Source organism: Phalacrocorax carbo, chromosome 3 (assembly GCF_963921805.1).
Source record: "Phalacrocorax carbo chromosome 3, bPhaCar2.1, whole genome shotgun sequence".
Lineage (NCBI taxonomy): Eukaryota > Metazoa > Chordata > Aves > Suliformes > Phalacrocoracidae > Phalacrocorax > Phalacrocorax carbo.
The window spans coordinates 129084992-129109092 of NC_087515.1; the positions used below are offsets into that span (position 1 = coordinate 129084992).

General features: G+C 46.5%; 1 protein-coding gene across 9 annotated transcripts in view; it reads left to right on the top strand.

Moving 5' to 3' along the window:
- DTNB (dystrobrevin beta) overlaps positions 1-24101 on the top strand; it is a 217857-nt gene that overhangs the window by 92552 nt on the left and 101204 nt on the right. For all 9 annotated transcript variants that reach the window (XM_064448417.1, XM_064448409.1, XM_064448410.1 and 6 more), the window contains one exon: positions 12043-12120. In XM_064448417.1, coding sequence (XP_064304487.1) covers positions 12043-12120 — 78 coding nt within the window. The remainder of the gene's footprint in view (positions 1-12042; positions 12121-24101) is intronic.

Sequence of the window (24101 nt, forward strand, 5' to 3'; positions counted from 1 at the left end):
CTGGTCGCTCCAGCGTCTCACCAGGGCGCTCCTTTAGCTGCCTGCCGCCGACCCTCGCGCCCTTTGCAGTCGGTTTCCCAGGATGAAGCCTGTTTGCGTCCCCAGTCTGCTCATTCTGTGAAAAGGGGTAATTCTTGCACCCCTTTCTTTGCTTCTGGATGTGAACTTTTATTTTTTATTATCAGCTGTTGCATTTTCAAACGGGTTTTCCTTTTCCTCATTGGCCTGCCTTCAGTGCCTCCTGTCGAACAGATGTATTGATCTTATATTCTGCTTACTCAGGCATGTAGTCAGAGGGAAAAGGCAGCAGGAGATCATTATTTAGGTTTTAATAATAAATAATGGGCCTTATTTATGGTTTTGATTATATATAATACACTGAACAAAAGAAGTCATTCTTTCATTTCCGCCCACTTAATGATAGTTTTTGAGTAATTAGAGGATAAGAGTTCATACAGCAAAGGAAGAGTTCATAGAGCAAAGGAAGAGTTCATACAGCACTAAAAGAATCACCCTCTGAAACAGTAGAACAAATTTGTTCAGTAGAGAGAACGCTGGACAGAAAATTCACCCATCTAGCGCTCACCGTTACCAAGCGTATGGTGTGACCTACTAATGCCGGAATGATGAATTTCAAAGCAAGTAGGTATCTGACGCAATGAACTTCCAGAAGCATTTCAAGTAATCGTTGAACTCTTCAGGCACATAGAGTGGAACAGCAAGGACAATGTTTAGGTACGAGGTCTGAAACCATTTGCACCTAATCCTATTTAAAAGTGGCTCTGCGGACTACTGCTGAAGCTTCAGTGTCCCACCGCGTTCCGCAATATCCCAGTCTGCTCATGCCAGCCCTCCTCTGAATTTAATGAATGTCTGAATTGCACAGTTAGCCCGTGCTATGTACATTGTCCACCCCAGAGTCCTTGCCATTCGCACACAGAGCTCTGAAATACGTATCGATGTGTTCATTGAAACTATGTTCTCTTGCCTAGCATGGGTTTAAGACATTCTTTAACTTATACCTATTTTGGATAGATAATAGCTAGAGCTGGTGTAAAGTCAGGCCTGAAAGGCCATTACAAAGTGCATGAACCTCATATGTTCTGGTCTCCCCAGCTGCTGACTCACCACTTGCCCCCTGAGCACATGTAGACTCATAATCACGGAATCCTAGAACATCTCAAGTTGGAAGAGACCCATAAGGATCATCAACTCCAAGTCCTTTGGTGTTAGTGAGTGCCTTGGTGCAGACTGCTCTGCTTCTGCAGATCGTCCCACATCAGTCAGATCAAAACCTCTGATGTAAGATGGGAAAACTGCCTGGTTTTCGATGAAGTGTGTGAGGGTAGTTGAACACTGGCATAGGTTGGTCAGAGGGGTGATGGAGTCTCTGTCCTTGGAGATACTAAGAACCTGACTGGGCAACCTGCTCTGGCTGGTCCAGCTTGGACGGGGAGGTTGGACAAGGTGATCTCAAAAGGTCCGTTCCAACCTCAATGAACCTGTCACCTGAAATACCCAAGGGCAGGAACCAGTTCCAAGCTGGTGATCAAGCAGTGCCAGAGATCATCGGTTAGCTCGTGATTGTCCGTTCCCTGTGTGCTACTGCTGACGGGAGGGGTTTGCCTGGGTCATCGCTGCTGATCAAACACCATCCACTGGCAGATTTCTGATTAAATGCTGGGTGGCTTTGATATCAGAGGAAACACTGAGGATGCAAAGTCAAAGGAATAAGCCCTTGATCAAGTCACAGCACTGCGTCTGCTGGTAATTCGAATGTGCCTGGAACCATTCTTTGCCAGTGAAGCCAGCTGGCTCTGAATCGTCTCATCCATGCAATTAATCTTTCTCACCTTCCAAAAGGATCTGGCCACATCTGAACTGCTTCCTGGGAGTCATTCCTGGCTCCTGCTAACTCCCAAACTACTCCCAGGAACTGTTTGGGAGAGAGCTATTTGACTCAAGCCAGAACTGCGCCAGGGTCTGCTAACAATTAAACGTGCAGACGATCCCGGTCCAGGATATTGGAAGACTTCCTGGCACTGTTTCATTTACTAATATAAGTGGGGCCAAACTGGCTCTGGATCAGGCCATCAGACTATGTTCTTCAAGATTTGTGGGACATAAACCATAGGAACAGTTCAAAAATGGGGCGTGCTGGAGCGGGCTCTAAATCTGTAACTCGGTAAATGGTGTCTCCCATTGTTAGCATTGTTTTTGGAGAATTTATAATGCAAGGGAGGAAGATTTCGGTTGTATCATTCTTATAGAGCATTTTGTGTAGAGTAAAATGACTTCATCCTCTTTCAGTGAGGGAGGAAGCTAACCATTTACTTGCTCCCTTGAACCTTCTCCCCACCTTAACACCCTTCCTTTTGGTCATTTAGATCCAACGATCCCTTTGCCAGAGTGAGCAGGGTCCCAGAGTTGCTGGCACGGACCTCAATGGCCGGGATACACTTTCTTTTCATGGTTGTGGCTTGTGCCTTTTTGTCTGATTGCAGTGTCTGGCATCATACCAGGTAGGGGAGAGACACTGTTCTCCTTGGAGCGACCCAATGTCCTTGTACTGCATCGAGCATAAACCAAGTCTTGTCTTACTTGTGACAGGTGGGAAGACTTCAAAGAGGAGAAGGGAGATTCTCAGGCAAAGTACATTTCAAGTGTTTGTCTCTGTATCTGTCTTCCTTTGCCACTGCTTGGTAGGGTCGTCAGTCAACTGGCAAAACACAGGATCAATCACCTTTATACACTGTAGCCTGGAAGAGTATGTCCAGTTTTGGCTTGTGGATTATTACAGAGAAAAATTGGCCAGAAAGGAAGCTTAAAAACAAAACAGTAGCAATAGATCCTGTATCTCATCATCTTAAAGATAAACAAGACTGCTAGAATAACAGGAAGCACAGGCAGCCCACTAATCATCTTCGGTGTGAATAATGTCCATGTTTTCCCAGTAAAATAAATGGCATATCATCCCAGCATCAAGCATAATAATGCCTTTGCTGGCGTTGATGAACCTACCAGTCTGTGCCCAGCGACAGAACGACAGCCTTTCTGAAGGAAGTGTGCACGCGCGCCTTCTGGCAAACAAACCAGCAAGCTTTGTGTATCAAAAACGCGTTATCTGTTTTGTTAAATGTACTAAATATCATCTTAAAAAGGTTATAGTGTCTCATATATCAGTACTGTAACAGCCTCAGTGGAGCTGCAGTCACCACGCTGGTGTGCCACGAGGCAGTAGCAGTACGAGAGCTGGCTCCTGGTGGGAATATCAACCTGCTTCAGAAGTGACACTGCCTCATCCTTATTTGTTTCCGGATAATGAAGGGGCAAGATAATCTGTTCGTACATCTCTGCACAACACTCTCTTCTTGTGAGGGTACTGGCATTGCCATTGCCTCTTCCAGCTTGGTGTCACAATGGGATTCTTCCACATTAGGCTGTCCTTTCTAGTCCTGGTCTAGAACTTACAGTCCTCGCACACAAACCCTTAGTAACAGCAGCTGTAAGACGTCTCCACCCTGTGAAGCCCCCTTCAGGAGCCATCCCTGCCTGCCAGTGACCAGGAATTGCTGCTGAAGCACTGTTCATCACATTGCTGAGTCTTTCTCAGTCCTTCTGCAACAGTAGGACCATCATTAAGTCAGAATAAGCAGTTGTGGATCACCTGTGGTTTGGCTGTGCGTGAAGCAGGTACAGGGAAGGAGCACCGGTCCTGAAGTTCCTCAGCCACGTGCATTAACACGTGAAGAGCGGAGGATCCCATAGAAAACAAGCATTTTCTGCCACAACACACTGTAGCACAAGTCCGAGCATGGCTTGAGCTGGTGATGATGTAAGAACGGTGATGCACATTCCTATCGGCGTTAGCACTGAGCTTGCAAAATAAAGGAGGGAGGCATGGCCAGGAGAACGGGCTCTGTACATGTCTGCACTTCAAGATTTCAGGTGATATTCTTGGGAAAAACATTAGTTTCACATACACGCAGTCCTCGATGTGGTATAGCACAGTGTGTTCATGCCCACAGTATTCAGGTTGTTGTGAGGAAAGGAGGTTGTGATAGCAGTAGGTAGTAGTCCAGGATTACTGAAATTTGGTCTGAGCTATTGTCAGTAGGATAAACTGGTGTGGCGTCCTCAGCAACATGGCCTCAGACGTGGATGCAGTTCATAGAATCATAGAATCATTTAGGTTGGAAAAGACCCTTAAGATCATAGAGTCCAACCATTAACCCAACACTGCCAAGTCCACAACTAAACCATGCACCATGCCTACATGACCCCCCCCTCACTCCAGCCCCTCTCAGGCAGCTGCAGAGAGCGAGAAGGGCTCCCCTCAGCCCCCTCTTCTCCAGGCTAAACCCCCCCAGCCCCCTCAGCCGCCCCCCAGCACACTTGTGCTCCAGACCCTGCCCCAGCCCCGCTGCCCTTCTCTGGACACGCTCCAGCCCCTCCAGGGCCTTCTTGTCGAGAGCTGTTGGCTCGTGAGAGTTTAGGGGCTAGAGTGTGCTCCCTCCAAATGCCAACAGCATTCCTCGAGCAAATGTCAGTACAAGTTTGACCGCAGTCACATACAGATCGCTAACGCCTGTAGGCGAAGGTAAGGGTGCATCACGATTGGGCTCACAGTTTCTGTGGTACGTCATGTATCTGCGTGTGTATGTACTGAGCAACATCTGCTTTTGCAACCCTAAGTTTAAATAATGGAAACCTTGTATATGGAGTTGCCTAACTGAGGTTACCAGCAAGCAGCCTTGTTTTCTAAGGAGTGGCAAGGGAGAGGTAATCTCTTTTCTTAAATCAGCTGTCAGGAAAGACAGAAACAGGAAAGAAAGAGTATGTTCTTGGGGGCGCAGCCTTGCTTCTGTCACTTCAACCCATCACAGCATTTGTCTTTCTGGGAGAACTGGGTGGCACTGCAAACAGACGGGGGATGTACTTACTGTAGGTAACTTAGTCGTGACTATTCTTTGGAGGAATCATTTTGGTCTCTCCTGAGAACAAAAGCTAAGACAGCGCAGGTAACATTATTATCAAAATGTATTGACATAGTTCTTCCAAGAATACGATGTAAGAAAAGCCGGTCACGCTTCTGTTGCTTTGAATCCTTCCTGATACGTTATGATAGAAAGAGATTAGTTTTTACATGGTTGTTCATTGGAGCCTCCCACCAGACTTCGAGAGAGCTGTTAAGGCATTTCTTTGCTTCTGTGCAAATGCCATGCAAGGAAGCAAGAATTATATTAAATCAGGTTGCACTTTGTAGTCAGTGTCTTTCTCACCTGGAGGGACGTACTAAGCAAAAAGGTTAATAGTGCATGCGTTGTTAGGAGCAAACAGTTCTAATGAATTCTAATGACTTGTACCTCCCAAACTGCTATGTGAGAAATCATAAAGTTCCCAGAAAAGGAATCGATCTCACCTTATTGATTTTTCCTATTGCTTATTGCTTTTGTGTTCAAAAAACGTGCAGACGTGGCACCTGGGGACATGGTTTGGGAGGCCTGGGGGTGTTGGGTTGGGGTTGGACTTGATGATCCTGGAGGTCTTTTCCAACCTTGATGATTCTGTGATTCCGTGATTCCCGTCTACACCTCATCTGAGAAAAGTGAACAGACTGTCATGCCAGCTGGGGTGTTTTTATTCTTACAGTTTTATGCATCTATGTTTCATCAGCTGTTATTTACATTTATGGTGGAGTTTTCAGTTAATAAAGAGACTGGGATTCCCTATGGATTTGGTTGCTATTCCTTGGTTACAATCTCTGTGTTTAAGTTCATGCAAATCTCTCTTACAGTATCGAGGTCTTGACTTCAGTGTCTGCTACCTGTGATGCCAGCGTGCCTGGCACCTAGAAATGCTTTAAGTTAACCTTTACCTGCAGACATCCACAAAACTCTCTGTTTTCCTTTAAATCTCTCCTTCAAAGTCCGTCAGCATGCCTGTAAAGTAATGACAACAGCCACAATAATAGACTATGGTCAGCCACTCTCTGTAGTGTGATGTACTGTCAGTATGATTTTTCAGTTTCATATATCTAATATATCTACCTACCTTTGGTTTGTGCTTACCTTCCTGTGTCGGTGCAGTTTTAGTTGTAATTCTTTGTAACTGTCTTTGCACGAAGAAACAGCCTGAACTGTGAGCAGGGTTCCTAAGCAGTGTCAAGAAGACTGATAATATATGTTATAAAATCTTACCAGTTTAGAACTTTTCAGGTTATAGAGCAAAACTCAGCTCTAAAGGTAGCAAATGCGTAGCTGTTCGGTTGGTAGCCATATAAACGCAATAGCTACGGTATTAGACAAAGATAACAAGGCTGACGGACACCATGCTGTTATCAACATCACCTGGTTGAAGATGTCCCTGCTCACTGCAGGGGGTTGGACTGGTCGGTCTTTAGAGGTCCCTTCCCACCCAAACCACTCTATGATTCAGTGATCCCCACTAATTCCATCCCTAATTAAAAAGCAGCTTAATTCCAGGAATTATTATATGGTAATTAACCAAATACTGGCATTTATTACAGTGCCAATCATTTCACCTGGAAAACGCTGCCTTTGTTTGTTATATGTGACACACACACTGGTTCTTACGCACAAAACATTGAATAAAGGTAGGAAATGGTATCCGTTACACTTTTGACATGGATTTTTCCATGTCAAATCTTTTCAGATTTCAGAGTTTCAGGTGTCAGTCATCGGCTTCAGACTCATCAGTTCCAGATCCGATGAGCATTCCTTCTGGTTCTTTTTTCGATCGGCTGCTGTGACAGCCCTTAACCCTCCAGTACACATTGCCTTTCCTGAGCTCGGCAATCTCCGAGTCTCTGCACTCTGTTGGAAGCAGATGAATGTTGCCTTGCTGCGCATCAGCAGTCTCAGGTAGGAGAACTGGTTTGTTTGCGTAACATATTGTTTACTGTCGCTTTTTTGTAAAGGTCCCTGTACAGGGTGATTGTCCAGCACAGCAAAAAGTCTCAAGACTTAGTTCCTTTTATTTGTTGAGGTTTTAGACTTGTGAGGTCTCAGAATTGTCCTAGACCTTCATCAACCAAGTCCAAAAGAAGACAAGCGAGTAATTAGACCTAGGCTTAATTTTGCTTTTCTTCAGAATGCATAATTATTGATTCTCCTACTTAGGAAAACTGTTCATACAAAATAGCAGTGACTAATCTATTTCTCATTTTTAGGCGAGATTACTCTCATATTTAGACAAGATTACTGAGAATAGATGTGGCAGCAACCTCAGGTACATCTGGATCTCGTAGGTTTTACTACAGGTAGGAGACAGTAGTTAGTAAAAGTAAATGCTAACAATAGAGATAAGTCAAGATCTTTGTTAATTTTATTAGAATTATGGCAATTACTCATAAAAGCTTGTTGACATGTTTAGGAAGATGATGGAGAAATCTAAGAACAGAATATCATCCATCATCCATCCTGGTTAGACCAAAAAGCTGTCTAGTCCAGTATCTTGTTTCCAGGAGTAGCCAAAACTGGCCGCTTAGGGAGGGAGCTGCTCATGGCAGAAGAGCCGGAGGTAATATTCATACAGAAATATGCTTTGAAAAAATAAACAAGTGCTGGGGCTGAAAGCTCAAACCTGTGATACCTTCTATAAAGACAATTTAAGGTATTTTAGCTTCAGAATTAACTTTGTGACATTTGTGTAAAACGGAATTAGGTGGGTACATTGCTTACAATGGCTCCGAAGTGATGGCATACCCGCGATGTTCTGTCCAGTCTTTATTCCTTCCTTCCCAAACGAATGCGGAGGACTCTCATGACCCCTGTTTTCAAGCCCTCCACAAATTTCTGCTACTTCTTTGTGTTCTGATAGCATCTGCCACTGCTATATGACGCTTCGGTACATGGAAGTGTACGGTCCCTCGTCAGAGTCTGAATACGTTAAACACAAGGAGACCGTGCTGGAAGCGCCCAGAGCTGTGAGTTTTCTTCTGCGTAGCCCCGGCCAAAGGAGCAGCCCTGTCATGAGCTGCTTCCCCCGGTACAGTTGTCAGGATGAGTCCTTGTCCTGGCTTTGAGCCTACAGTGCTGCAGTTTCCTCAGTTATTTCTAGGCCTGGTTACGTGGAGAGGGATGCATTTCAGATGTCTCGGGTTAGCACCTGCTTCTGTGCTAACCAGCAACCGGCTAAGTAAAAAAAAACATCCTAGTCTTGCAAAGGACACTGTCGCGTTTTTCAAGCTACTAAAGGTTTGTGCAACGTAGATCGTGGACCTCACGCGTGGAATGGGAATAAAGATTCCCAATGTCTTGATCTATGCTCTCTGGCGTAGGCTGATCTCTGACCTCCCAGCTGCTCGGCTAACGTCACTCCTTGTAAGCATCATGAAAAAAAGAGAGTTTAAGGAGTCTGATTTCTCAGCTTCTATGGCTGCCACGTTTGTCCCAGCTGCCAGGTATGAAAGAGGTCTCTTAGTTCACTGTTTATTTTTAGGTGCTTTCCTTCCCAAGAGCACCCTTGGCTGATTAAATACACCTTAAACGCCAGATAAGTTAAAGCTGAGAATTTTAACCTAACAAAAGAGAAATTTTGAAAGGAAGTTGTGAGCTGTTCCTGATCTACGTCCAAGTCCCTTAGTTTTAGTGTCTCAGCTACATTGTGAGCGGGGGAGGAGTTACTTCTCCTGAGTGCATCCTCGGAGTTTCTCTGCCACGATGCTTTGGGGATTGCTCCTCTGGATGCGTCTGGACAGTTCCATTTTCCAGTGAGATTATCAAGGCAGAAAAATCGCTCCTCAGTAGCTGAGCCAAGAATATTTGTCTTCTTTTCTGTTAGGTTGGTAGGCCGTAGCAGATGCCAACTGTCATGAGCATCTCAGAAGGGGAATTCACTTACGTTGCCTTTAAACGAGAAGTTTGGGTAAAATAAGGTTGACCTGCGCTGAAAGTCCCAGGTTCATGAAAGCAGCTCCTGTTACTCCAGTGGTGTTGTGCACGCGGCTACGGCGTCCTCCTGGTTTTGTGAACAATACGATTCTTCTGTCACGGTTATACAAGGCGGTGTAGCGCCGCCTTGACAGGGTTACAGAGTTTTGAAAAGATATTCCCTAAAAAAACATATAAATGGCCTCAAAAATTCCCTGGACTGTAAAGGGCTTTATTGTACGTAATAAAGAAGACAGAACTGTGCTACTAGAACATCTTTTAGCCAGATGTTCGTCTTTAATTTTTTTCTTTGCCTTTATCACTGCTAGCAAGGATTTAGCTGGAAAATCGAGGACGCTGGTATTTACAGAACTGGAATGAACTTGTGGAAATGTCTCGTAATGATACTAAAACCAGATTGTAAATGGTGAATTACATCGAGATTCTTATTAGAAGAGTCATGTAAAAGCAATATTGTAATAAAATAATTACCCTTCACTCAAAACAGCAGACCCACGTAGGTGAGCTTCTGCGCGGTAATGGAAAACGCGCCCTTGTGTTCAATTTGTTACTTAAACTAAAAGGAATTCTGTGAAAGCTCGTGCTGCCGCGTGTGTCTCATGGACGGTGAGTGTGCGGGTGCCCTCCTCCGAGGCCCGCGCGCCCCGTCCAGCCCCCGCGCAGGCGATGAAGGCCGGCCGCGGGCAGCACCTGCCCTTCGGGGTCAGCCCCGCTCTGCCCTGGGCTCGCTTCGCCCCCTCCACACGCGGCACCCTGCGATGGAATTCGCTTCCCCTGGAATTATTATCCGCTTACCCTAAAATTATTTGCTGGAGCGTGTCCAGAGAAGGGCAGCGGGGCTGGGGCAGGGTCTGGAGCACAAGTGTGCTGGGGGGCGGCTGAGGGGGCTGGGGGGGTTTAGCCTGGAGAAGAGGGGGCTGAGGGGGGCCCTTCTCGCTCTCTGCAGCTGCCTGAGAGGGGCTGGAGTGAGGGGGGGGCTGGTCTCTGCTCCCAAGTCACCAGTGACAGGACGAGAGGAACCGGCCCCAGGCTGCGTCAGGGGAGGGTTAGGTTGGGTGTGAGGGAAAATGCCTTCCCTGCCAGAGGGGTCAGGCCCTGGCACAGGCTGCCCAGAGAGGTGGGGGAGTCACCGTCCCTGGGGGGGTTCAAACACCGTGCAGCCGTGGCACTGGGGGCCATGGTTTGGGAGGCCTGGGGGTGTTGGGTTGGGGGTTGGCCTTGGTGATCCTGGAGGTCTTTTCCAACCTTAGTGATTCCATGATTCTGTGATTCTATAAGGAATACTGAGGTGGTGTTTGTTGTTTCTAAGAGCACAGTGTTTAAGGAAACCGTTTGTCCTCCCCAAAAAGGAAAAAAAACAGCTAATGCACACAGAAACGCTGAAATGAGTTGTTGCTGAAAAATATGGTTTGGGTTGCAAAAGCTGCTGCTTCTTGCAGCTGTTCTCTCACAGCTGCACGTACGGTTCTGTGGTGTGCGTGTCAGGGGAATGCAAAGCCGACAACTGAATCTTCAGGGAAAGAGGGGAGTTTTGCAGTGTGGATGTGGACAGAGCATTCCTTGCGTTCGGTGAAGAAGAAATAAGTAGGGAGATAAAGGGGCAGAGGGAAAGCACTGTTAATTAACTGCTCGTTACCACAGGATGTATTTGTACGTTCATGAGCAATATTAACGGCGCCTGAACGTGCCGCGGCGTGGCACGTCTGTCAGCCTTCCAGTGCATTATAATCCTATTTCTGCTTTTTTTGTACAGCAAGAAGTTCCTTTTCCAAAGGAGCATGTTTATTAAATGTCCTATGACCAAGTCATTTCTTGGTGTAATGTTATATTTAGAGCAACATTAACTTTAAACACGCAGCGTAATTATTTCTGTGCAAATCTCTCCTGAGCAAGGACTGAGCACTGAAGCGCTTTTGCACTCAAATCCTACGTGGAGAAGGAAAGCAGTAAGACACACAGGGAATATATATTCTTTGTGATTTTACGTGTTTGACATCCAGGTGACGTTTTTAATGGTTGTTTGATTCTCCGGACTACTGGGCTCTGAAAATTGTTGAATGAAATAAGCTAATGAGTCTTAAGGCGACTCCTGGTGCTCACACACCCGAGAGAGGCGCAGGCTCCGTGCGGCCGCACTGGGGGTGTCAGGGAGGGCAGAAGCTGCGAACGCCGTCGGGTCAAACGCCTTCTGCACCGCTGTCCTGTAGGAAGCTGAAGTTGGTAAGAATTGATGTCAGTACTATTGCAGTAAATCTTACTGAAAGTGAATGCTGCGATGATGGCAAATACAAACCTGTGAAGAATTTAATCCATGTTCCACGAAAGCACGGGGGGAAGCGTGGCATTTTTCTCCGTTAGGGTCTGCACAAGCCCTGTGCTGCCTGACGTGCAAGCTGAGCTTTCACCTGTGCACAGACAACGCTGCGCGTCTTCGCAAGTCTCATTTTAAAGGGTGATGGATGTATTTGGATATCACTGGAGGGTAAACGTAGGCAAATATTGATGCTGTGATAGTTGCTGCTGTAGTTCTCTCCCAGCGGCTTGAATCCAGCAGCAGAGCTTTCTGGGGACGCCCCGTGTGGGCTCCTCATGTCCTCCCGCTCCCTGCACAGCCACAAGCACACAAAGCCTGGGTGGCCGCGGCGCTGTGGCACTGGGAAACTTTCAGGGTTTAAAAAAGCAAGTCATGGGAGCATCAGTCCATGGTTGTATTTTATAGGGCAGTAAGGAGCACGAGGCTCTATCGATTTGTTTTTTCCAACTAACTTTAACTTCCTAAAACAAAACCGAAGCCGATGGTGTATGTGGTCACTGTATAAATGATTGCTTGTTATAATAACTCTTTGCTTAATTTCTTTAAACATTTCAAATAATTTCCCTAATTTGAAAGGTTCCTACATTTGCTTGAACTGCTAGACAATGCCGAAGGTCAGTTATGTAATCACAAGCGTTAGTTTTATCTTCATTTTGGTGTAACGCATGAACTGTGAAAAAGCAACTAGACCAGAGTAGACGAAGCTCTTCAAGTACCTTTGTGCACAGCGATGTCCTTTTCCCTAGTGTTGGTTTTGTTTCCTTTTTGTTTATTTTTTTAAATCACTAACTGGAGTAAACATTTCCATTTTAGTCCTCCTCGGCCTCTGACTAACATGAATGACACCATGGTGACCCACATGTCCTCTGGAGCACCTACACCCACAAAAAGGTATGCGTGCCTTGCAATATTGGTTGCTTATTTCCATGAGAGGTAAAAAAAACGCAGAGTATTGCTTTCAGATAACGCCACTTCAAAGCGTGTACGCAGCATTCATAGTATAAGGAATTGTTCGTGGTGCTTCATTTTGTTCTCTCTGAAGAGTGATCTTCTTTTATTGGAATGGATGTTGTTACGAGCGTAACCAAACTGAGCTAAAGAGGTTTTTGTTTTTCTTTTTAAATAGAGCATTACTTCCAAAGCTGTTCTGAGAAAGGCTGGTCTTGTTGTATCATAGGCTCCCCCGCTTACAAGGGATTATTCCGTTCTGCTGGAGACATTTCACGTAACAAGCGTACTGCGTTGCCATCGTCAGCACTTGCTCCCCGCACCAAACACAGCTGAGCTGCCGAAATGCTTTCAGGTTGCCCATGTCTACTAGAGGCATTTGGGTTTGAGTTGAATTTGGGTTTACATTTACTTAGTTAGATATATATAAATTACCGTATGGATGTATGTATGTAAACATACAGAAAACTAGTTGAATCACGTATTTGTGCTTTTCTTGCCTGTTAAGATACGCTAGGGAGCATAGCAAGGTGGTTCACTGGAGACTTCACTTGTCCGAAGCCGTGAATGAATAAAAGTTCCCCGCAGGGAAAGAGGAGCTGAACTGTCGCTATTTTAGTGACAAAGTGGTACTCAAGAGGCAAGCCAGATCCCTCATTTTCAGCAGCAGCCCTTCAAACAGAACTAAGCAAAGATCCATGTACTTTCCTTCTACTTTCCAAGACAAAAAAAAAAAAAAAATCAGTTGTGTGTGCAGTTTTGAACTGGCTACGTTAACATTATTTCAGACTCCGCGTGGAAACCATCCCATGTGGTGTCTGCAAGCACTACACCATGCAGTACACGGGATGACTCCAAATATGAGGTGTGGTGGAGTCCCCATCACTGGAGGTTTTCTAGACACGGTTGGACAAGGTGCCAGGTAATCTTACCTAGGCTACCTTTCCCGTGGAGGCTGGGCCAGGTGACCTTGTGAGGTCTGTTCCAACCTGGGCTGTTCTATGATTCTGTGAGATACACCCTATTCTATGAAATACGCCTTTTGCTGAATTAGAAGCGAGGAGGCTGCGAGAGCAGACAATTCCCAAAGCCAGTGCTTTGCAGGGTATTCGTGCAGGCTGTCCTTAAGCACATGACCCATAACATCTCGCTTATTGCATTGCAAGCAACCTTGTGGGCAAGCTCTTCTGCATTGTCGCTGCTTTGGGGTCCACGTTTGTTCACCGTAGTGCAGACAACAGTCGCCTTCAAATCTCTATCAGAGAAGATCCTGCTTTAGGCACGCATGTCCTCTGTGCACACAGACTTGAAACACCGCCTGAGTAGCAACGCCTGCAGGGCTCTCCTGCAGCCTCCTCTTGCGCAAAGCTCTTACGGAATGGAAGGGTGCGACCCTCTGTCCATCTGACTGAGGAGCAGCAGTTCATTTGGGTAGGGCTCACCTAGTTCCTTAGTTTCTACTTCTTTGTTTAACCAGCTTTTCCCATTTCCTTAATCCAAACTGGGTAATTCACATTTTAAAAATCTGTAATTCCACAGTCACCAAGACCAACTCACCTGTCTGGTAGAGAGCTTCCTGATGCCATCCTGTCGTGTCCTGGCTCACTAACATTTTGCCTCTTTCCAGTACGTGACTGGTTTCTGTTATGGTCAGTGGGCATGGTAGGTGCCTTTTTCTCTCATGGAATAACGTAGTCCCAGGAACTATTAATTCCTCTCCTTTCCACTTGGTGATTTCTTTCTTTCTCAGAGCGTGCCTGCTGTGTTATCTATAAAAATCACGTCTGATCTGGAAGAAGACAGAGTGAAACTTGAGGCAAGATTATCCACAGCAAGTATCTCTGTGTTCCTTGCCTTGCAAAATACCACAACTCATGCAAAATACAGGGTTAGCACCGAATATTCTGCAGGATGGTCTCTGATGGGGGGTGGAGCAATCCTCCACAGATGTGCCTTTCAGCTGCTGATCTAGTTCAAGCACATGGGAACAAATGCTTTATTGCTAAAAGAGCAAATGAGAAGATGAAACGAATGTTGGCTTTATTGCCAAGTACCAGCATTGATCCTTAAGTACTTTTACCTAAGGAAACACTTTTTTTTTTCTTTTTTTTTTTTTCATGTCAACATCCAGAAACTTGTTCTGGATACGTCTTTCAGATCATAATCTGCCAGGTATGCTTCTGTTCTTCTGTGAGCAGGGCCTAGGCTACCTATTGCCTTAATTTGAGGGGGGGCACCACAGAAAATGCTAGGAAAATACCATAGCAAACACTAATCCAAAATAAGAAGAGGGCTGGATACTACGACGTGACTCTTCAACTTGTTTTCTTGGCTACGTAGACCTTACAGTACACTGTTGAGATAAGGGATAGCAGAACAGCATTTTTGTCTGGGATAATGAAGGGAAAGAAAATCAACAGCTTATGGTAAGTAGATATTAGTAGATAAAGTACTGTTGAAGGTGAACAGTAATTAGATTGTGACAAGGCCTACATTGTCGGGGGTTTTAAGGGCACAAGAATTTCATGCTGATATTGTATCCTGTCACCCGTGATGACAAGTAGCAGATGCTTAGCTAAGATTATAAGCAGTAAGTCATTAAGTCAAGTCAGTAAGTCAAAATTGCTCTTGGCTTTTGCACTCGCTCCCATCTCGCAGCACTCATCAGTTTACTTCCTGATTTGCAGTATTTATAGAGGCCGCTGCTTCATAAGTGCAGCATCCACAAGTGAGTTCTACAATTATGACCTGTTTAAGAAAGCTCTTCCTTTTTTGTTCTAAAATTCACCTTCTTCATGCCATTGAAGGCTGTATATATCCCACCTGCTTCTAGCCTACGAGTCCTTATCTACTTAATTTTTCCTTGCACAGAAGGTAATCTGTAATTTGGATCAGGCTCATTGTCCTTATCAGTACCTCTCCTTCTTCCACATTTCTTTTTTGATGTGGCATGACCAGAACTGCACCTAAGAGTCAGATCTGAGCCCACTTTAGTGTTCCAGTCCCATATTCTTCTGCTTGTGTGAATCACAGGGATTTTGTGAGCAATGAAAGAAATCTTTCTCTTCTCTGATGTGGGCAAGGGTATGCGTAGATCTGGAGTTGATCACAAGAATCCCAGAAATACTGGATGTAGAAGCTGCAGTGATTAAGGGAAACATGAATAGCTCTTCAAAGTGCTACTACGATTAGTATTTTGACTAGTGAGGACATGACAGAATCAGCAACAGGGCTTCAGAATCAGCAACGCCCTTTGGCTTGGAGCATTTTTGTATTTATAGAGGAGCAAGGTCTCTGTCTGTTGCTGTCTGTTGTCCAAGGCAAGATCAGGTAGACCAACAATAATTCAGAAGTAAAGACTTGAGCAATCAGAGCTGTTTGGACACATGACTTGTCATCTGCCTCTGCACACCCTGCGATTGTCAACCCCCAAGACTTGCTGAAGAAGTTCCTCATGAGAAGCAGTTATCACTTGCTAACTCAGACCTCTCACATCTGTAGAAGGGAGCGGAGTGAGATCGTCAAGAAAGCTGTGTGGTAACAAAAATGTCAAGATAGGCTCCTTCAGCCGTTGGGGCCGATCCTGGATCACAGTTATTACTGAACAACGTCCAGTTGACTGCGAGCAGCTCGTGTTTTGAAAAGCATGCAAGTAACTATAGGTGACTTCCCCTTTAAAAGCACAGAACTTTACTGTACCCTGATAAATGAGCCATTTCCTCAGCAGTTCAAAGGCTGCACTGGGGTAATTCAGGATGAAGACCTCTATAGTACATATACTTCACAGATACTGTCCCCAGCAAAGGCTAAGAAAAGAAGATGGAATAAACACGGAATAAACACCAGAGAAACAATGTGATTCTGCAAAATGATCGTTGCATCATCCTTTGTCCACAGTTTGCTCTTCCCGAGAGGCGAGGCATTCACACAAGTGCAGAATGGCGGCAGACCAGTCCAGAACATATCTTTAGAAAGGTGAAATCATCTTACTTTCCAGTGTCATCTTCTGTCAGACATCATGACAGATCACAGGCAGCAAATACGTGGTAGATGCCATCATCTGTGACCACCATACCCGTGTGAGTACCTGCCTCTTACCAAGGTCCTGGCTCATCCCTCTTCAAGGATCCCACTTTCTGTTAGGAAAGGTTACATCATCTAGCAGATTCTGCAAGAATTCATGGGAAGAGGCTTCTTCTCTCTATACTTACTTATTCCAGAGAAGGAATGGGGTATTTATCTTTTCCTGGACCTGGGGGGTACGGACCGGCTGCCTCAGGTTCAGGTAGTAATGTTTGCCTCCATCATTCCAGCTCCCCAGGCTCTCAGCTTGCAGAATGCACACTTCTCCATAACCACTCAACAAGCCCCTGGGGATGTACCTGAGGCTCGCAGTGGGACCCAGACACATCTCTGGAAAGGTATTGTCATTCGGACTCTGCTTCCTGCCTTTGTTCTTTGCAAACTACCTAGTTGTGGTGGCTACGTGCACCTGACCAAGTCTAATCAGGGTTGGGTTGGTTTTAATCGCATAATAGTGAGAAATACAGGTCTTTATCAGAGCTTCTCTGTTTGTTCAGCTGAGGGTCTGCAAGGAGCGATCAGTGAAAGCCATTTCAGATGATAGCGTTTGTATGATCCAAGCTGTTTCCGTCGCTGCAAGGCTTGCTTGCTGGCATTACCGAGTCAAACTACACTGAAAAGTACTTCCAGAGTAGCATAGATTATCTTAACCAGGCTGTGTCCACACACACCAAGGAAATGCTGCATTACCACACCAAAAACCATTACCAAGCTCTTACTTGATATTGCTAAAACTTTGGCTCAGGTCAAGTATACATATTCAAAAAAGAATATGGAGACACTTCAAAATTACTTGAGAGGGAGCTAGAGATATCTCTGAAAGCTGGAAATGTGATGCTGAAGGAGCACTGCCTGTTTAGTGTATTAAGGAAGGCAGAGGTGTGATTTGCTAGCTAGGTTACCAATATTTGTACGTGGCGATACGTCCAGTAGCAGGGGTTTTTAGCCTTGCCTAGAAGGGCATTTCAAGGTCCACTAGCTTCTGCATAGCCTCGGCATACGGCCAGTCAACCTGGGTGGTTCCAGAGTCCGTGTGTTTAGTAGTAAGCACAAAAGCTAAAATACTTGGCTCTTGCCTCGGGGGCTCTGTATTTGTCTCAGCAGATGCCCACCCGTATATCATGAAGTATTTCCGATTTTTTCGAGTTTCAGTTCACTGACTGAACCGCTGAATACATTGAAGCATTATTGGTTCATCTGTCATCTAGTTGTCAGGGGCGTAGAAGCGCACGTCAGTGTTGTCTTTGTGTCCTTCATCTCTTTAAGCCTGGAAAATGTTCAGGTGCAGGCAGTTAATAATAGAGTGAGGTAAGGCAGGAGAAACAGGTTTTTCCCCCTTGAAGATTTCTTGTCTTTCTATTTTGTCGGTTCACATATGTCTGATTGCAGTGTTTTCCCCAAGATTTATTACAGTTACTATTGCTCTAGGTTAATCCATGATGTAAAAGACCATCACTGACTAAAATTAAGGGCCTCATTTCCCTAGCTGGAGGCGCTCTCACATCTTGGCAGCATGAAATAAAGATGGCAGGGTCGCCGAGGTTGTTCTGTGTGAGCTGGATGGGGTTCGGATCCGCATTTTAATGTGCCGAAGCTGTTCAAACTGGGCACTTCTCAGTGGCTTGCCTTCTTTTTGAAAGCCAAATTTGTTCCTAAAATTGCCTTTATTTTATATACCTGGAATAAGAAGTGGATGAAAATGTTAGAAGTTACACGTTTGCCTGTCTGTGGACAAAAAAATTCATCCTGAAAACAGGAGAGAGAGGGCTCAGCCTGTCTTTGAATGACCTCAGCACTGGAAAAACATGAAAAGGGCATCAGCAAAGCACAATAACATTTGGAAGTTGGAAGGAATAGTAAATGGATACCTGGACATGATTTTGCTGGAAAAAAGAGAAGTGCTTCTGCAATTTTTTTGTTGCACCCATACTGTTAAGAAGTTGCTGTTCACAGGGTGCCTGCAGATACAGATATAGCTAGATAGAGCTGTCTGGGTAGGTATAGCTAATGCAGGACCTCAGTGCAAGTCCGTACTGATTGATGTATGTAGTTTGAAAAGCCTTTTTCATGTGCTTCCTAGTAATGTTTTTAATAAGAGAAGGAATTTAGCGAGAATTGTGGATTGCACTAAATTATTTGTGAAAACCAGCCTCACTCCAGTCTTAATCTGTTCGTCACAGATGCGCACGTGGGGGTTTGGGTCTCTCTAGGAGGCACAGGGGGTTTCTGCTTCATCCCCAGGCTTCTCTGCGGCCAGAGCCGGTCAGAGCTCGGCTCTGTGCCACGGCTCCTCCATACTGACCTCCGCAAAAAGAGTTAAGCCAGTCTGCGGCCAGAAAATACGTTATCACCCGTGGAAGAGAGGCTGGAATCGGTAACTCTTGCTGTGGGAGAAAGAGAGATTTCTCTAGCTTGTGCTCCAAAGCTCTGGCCTCGAGAAACTGAGGCACCGATTTGGCTCCTGGAGGTGGAGTAGGCAGTCCTCGGTCCAGGCCGTCCCTGGGGAAGAAAGGCTGTGGCCAGCAGGGCGAGGGAGGGGGTGCTGCCCCCCTGCCCCGCTCTGTGAGACCCCCCTGCAGCGCCGCCTCCAGCTCGGGGCTCCTCAGCACGGGACAGACACGGGGCTGTTGGAGCGGGGCCAGAGGGGGCACAGAAATGCTCCGAGGGCTGGAGCCCCTCTGCTGCGAGGCCGGGCTGGGAGAGCTGGGGTTGTGCAGCCGGGGAAGGGGAGGCTGCGGGGAGATCTTATTGTGGTTTTTATATATTTAAATATATAAAGGGGGCTGATAAGAAAGATGGGGCTGATAAGAAAGGTGGGGACAGACTTTAGCAGGGCCTGCAGCGACAGGACAAGGGGTGATGGGTTTAAACTAAAGGAGGGGAGATTCAGACTAGAGAGAAGGAAGGAATTGTTCACGCTGAGGGCGGTGAAAGCCTGGCCCAGGCTGCCCTGAGAGGCGGTCGATGCCCCATCCCTGGGAACACCCAAGGCCAGGCTGGACGGGGCTCTGAGCAACCTGCTCTGGCTGAAGGTGTCCCTGCTCACGGCAGGGGGTTGGGCTGGGTGGCCTCTAAAGGTCCCTTCCCACCCAAACCCTTCTGTGATTCATGTTGGGGCTGCATCCATTCGTTGCACGAGGGCTGCCAAAGACCAGACGGGACCAGCTGTGCCGCGGAGCTTCTCACTCTTCCAGGACGCAGCGGACGCCGCCATTCAGGGGCAGGGCAGGATGGAAACCTCTTTTTGTGACTTCCCGCTGTTAAAAATATAAAAATAACCTCCCTTTGACAACCGTCTTGTTGGGAATAAGACTGAGCTGAAAGAACAGGATTTTAATGCCTGAGCTCCCTTTTTTTGTGAACTAGAAAGTGAAAAACGAACAAACCAAAGGAGCCCTCATCAGTGCTCCTCTTCAGTCCAGGCACATCTCTCAGAGGAACCTCTGTTTTTTCCAGCCTCCTCATCCTCCCCTTTCAGTGGGGAAATATTCAGAGGGGCAATGAACTCCTCAGATCCCACCATTCCATAACTGTATTTTGCACAAGGCAGGGAGCTTTCTGTCGTCTCTAAAATGCTGTAGACAGAATGAGGCCAGAGAACGTTTTTTCTCGTAAGCAGGGAGTTCTGGGAACAGAACCATAGCCAAGGCCATGCTCAGCTGTGGATTTTTTTCACATTTACATACATAACATTACAATTTTGGTATTTTTCATCTTGCAAAATGTAAGTTTCCAAATTAAAAAGGCCAGTGGATACAGTGGCATGTTTGCATTGTCCCGTGCATTTATTGAGACATAAAGGGGAAACTTTAAGGCAACCTAGCCTACGTTTGTTACCTATGATACAACAAAACACAGTACTTCTCCGATCTTTACAGCCAACGAGTCTTTCTAAATAAATGGAGGTCATTATGTCTGTTCTGTAAGACTAGGCCAAGCCCATTAAATGTTATTTGTTTTAGCTAATTTATTTTAAATTACTTCGGGAATAGATTTTTTCCTGCTGTTGTGGTCAATGCGCACTATTCTTCTTCCAGTAATTCTGTTCCCAAAGACAACCTGTCCTCAATTAGGTTAATGACGTGTATTTCCCTCTTTGAATACCCTTTTACATCATTCGTGTTCTCAGCAGCCGTGGTCAGTCTGTAGGTTACGCAGCTTCGTGCAGATCCACGTTAGAATTCAAATGCGCTGTATTTCGGTCTTGTTAATGTACATGATATTTGAAAAGGTGGATGGATCATGCTCTGTTTTCTCCTACAAGGCTTCCATACGTCGCTGTTGCCGTTATGGGTCCTATAAAGCGTAAGAGCGACAACCATCTCAACCGCTCGGTTGTCTGCAGCGTTGTTCCCCCCCACGCTAGCTGCAGCAGGCGCCCTGCGTGGTTCATGCGGATAAATAAACGCTTCTGGAGTGGGACAGAGCAGATCTGATTTTGACGTCCGCTTTGAGATGAGAACAGCCTGGCAATGCCAGTTTTCTTGCCTGTAAAGGGAGCGCAGACAGCGAGCTCGTATTTAGAAGCCTCTAGTAATGTGTGCTCAGGGAGGCAAAAGTTTCTCCCTTGGACTGATAAAGGTCTTTAAAATAGAAGTCCTTTTCAACAACCTAGCCTGTAAAAGCAGTCACCGTATTTGCTACCTGCAATCCAACACAGTATTGCATTCTTTTTTTCCTGATTTCTAAGGAGCCTGGAGACTAGAGATGTAGCATTTGGTCAGGTGAAGCATGTTCTTACAGCCTAAAAAAACCTTATTTGCAAGTTAAGAACTGAGGCTGAAAGGGAGGGATATGATGTCACCTGCCTAGACAATATCCAAAACCTTTCTTTTTTCCTATGTGAGAGGCTTTATTTCCACTAGCTTGGATTTTTTTTCAGCCTTCTGCTCCTACTGCCACTGATCCCCTGCTCTGCCTAGTCCCTCATACTCCTCCTGCCTTTATTCTTGCTCGTCCTTGTTTAACTGCTGTCTCCGGCACCGTTGGTTACCCCCCGCCCGAGCCCTGCCCTTCTCTGGCTTTGCTAACGTACGCGTGACTGGGTAGTTTCCCGCTTTTTGATCAGACCTGCAGAAACCTTCCTCTGCCATCAGCTCTGCGTTGATATAGTCCGTGTCTATGTCATTGATGCTGCCCCTTGGTTTTTTTAAGTTCTGTAACCCAAAGCGATTTTCATTTGCTTGGCTAGCTTAATTTATCTTCTGACAATTTCCAATGTGCCTTTTTTCTCCCCTGTTGCCGTGTCCACATTCATCTCTCTGACATTTCCTTCTAGCTGCCCAGTCACCAATTCCACCCGAAAGTGACTGAAACCACTGTTATTGTCCGCTCCGCCGTTTTTCTTTGAGACAGGTGGAGTACATTCCTTTTCTTATATTCTGCTTCTTAGACCTGTGTGACCTCTAGCGATCCCAGATCCATTTTAGCCATAGCTTCAGCCGCAGCAAGGTTTTGGGGGGAGAGAGTTCAATAGCATGAGCCTGGGTGGGTTGTGGCAGCTGGCACCGTCTGGATTGCTGCTATAGGCGCGGGCTTGCTCCATAACACCACGTATATGCCTGCCTAACACCAGACAGACTTTATTTCTGGAAAAAGGATAAAATATGGCTTTGTCTAGAGGCAAGGGAGATCCCAGCTCACGTGTAACCTTGCGCAATGGGGGGTGAAGGAGAAGGGGACAGCGAGGAGGAAGGAAGGGTGAGGAGAAAGGTCAGCGTAAGGAATCAGACTAACAATTTCAAACAAAAAAATCTGTGTTTTAGTACTTATTATTTAAACTGATACCTAGATGCCTATAGGTATTTGGTTTTAACTTGTGCTTTAAAGTCCTGCAGGTGCGATGGTGAGTCTGTGGGATGTGGGTTGTGAGGGAGATGCGTTAGGTGAGAGCGTGGAGGGTTTGATGGGGAGAAAAATGCGGTCAAAAAGCATCAGCAAGGGGAACAGTCGGGGGATGTGTACACTGCTCTTAAGTGGCTGTAAGGTTCGAGATCAAGAGGAAAATATGTGAATAAAATATAAAAAAAATCCTGGGTTTGGAACCTAGATGGGAAGGGTGTTCCCCTCGTGCTGTTGGCACGCAGACGGTCTGGGGGCAGCGCAGAGCTGGGAGGGCGTGCGGGCACGGCGCTGTGCCGTCCCGTCCTGCGGCCAGCCAGCGCCTCGAGGGACCGCGGGGTCGGAGCACGAGGCACAGCACCTGCGGGCAAGGCAGCTGTGCTTAATCCTACGGCTGCTGTGATGGTATCTTCTAACCTGCTTCTGTCGTGAAAGCTTTGGTCTACCTTTACACCACTTCTCACATCAGCTACTTCCACCTTTTCTGTAGTTTTTTCCCTTTTTCCAGTAGTGCTGCTTCAGTTTATCTTTGTGCTGCTGCTGATGTAACATTTCTCACTCATTCCAGCTCTTCCTGCGGTTCATGACGGGTTTCCCAACGGCTTCACTGCTATCCAACTGCTGTCCCAGGGCTGTTGGGTCCAGCAGAGCAGTGGTGACAAGAACGCCCTGCCGGCCGGGAAGGGAACGGGGGGCAAGGCTGCCCATCACAAGCACCCTGCGGGCTGTGCACACCCGAGTATTTGAGAATTTGGATTTGCTCTCTATCGCCTTTCTCATCACGTTCAAACACTTAGTTTCTTCTTTAGTTCTTTTTTACTCCATTTTGCCTACGCTTTTGTTTTTTCCCTAGCTACCTGATCTTTGTGTGCGCTGAGATTTGTCAGCCTAGTTCACCTCAATGTTTCTATAACAAAGCCACAGAAATCACGGGCCGGTTTAGGTTGGGAGGGACCCCTTGGGATTGCCTGGTCCAACCCCTGCTCAAGCAGGGTCAGTCAGAGGAGGTTGCCTGGTCGGGTTTTCAATACCTCCACGGGCAGAGACTCTGCGGCCTCTCTGGGCAACCTGTGCCGGTGTCTGACCACCCTCATAGTAAAATGTGGGGGTTTTGTGTTCAGGTGGAATTTTTTACTTTGCGCCCGTGGCCTCTGGTGCTGGCACTGGGCACCACTGGGAGAGCCTGGCTCTGTCCCCTTGACACGGGTTCGATCCCCCTGAGCCCTCCCTGCGCCAGGCTGAGCAGCCCCAGCTCCCTCAGCCTCTCCCCACAGCACAGATGCTCCAGTCCCTCCCCATCGTGGTGGCCCCTCGCTGGGCTCTCCCCAGCCTGTCCATGTCCCTCCTGTACTGGGGAGCCCAGCACCGGACCCAGCACTCCCAGTATGGCCTCCCCAGCGCTGAGCAGAGGGGAAGGGTCCCCTCCCTCCACCTCCTGGCAGTGCTGCGATGCCGATACCTTCGGTTTTGTTCAAGTCGTCTGTTTTTACACTTCCACATGTTTTCTATAAATTTCCTGATTAAGATTTTTTTTTTTTTTTTCAAGTAACTGAACAGCAACATACACACTCCAACAGCTTTTATCACTGCTGTCCTTCTGCAGCCACTCTGCTGGCTCTTCATTCTTCCCTGTCCTGTGTCTCCTAAAATGCAAGTGTTACAAGATCATGTTTTTCCCCTGGATTCTCTATTTAATGATGACCATCCACATGCCGCTGCTGTTGGACTGCATCGCGTTTCCCCGTACAGTGATACCGTGTGATTTTCAGCCGGGATACCCGCCCGCTGTCCTTCCTGCGTACGACAGCTGGAGGTGGGGGTCTGCAGAAATTACGAAGGTTGTTTAGAGAGTTCAAGGAAAGGGGTGGCTTCCCCATGACTTTAAGCCTAAGCCCGATGACATCGCTGTCTGCCCAGAGCACTGCAGGTCAGTCGGAAGCACGGCTTTGATTCAGAAATTACTGTGCTAAATTTCACAGTCTGTATTACGCAGAGAATGG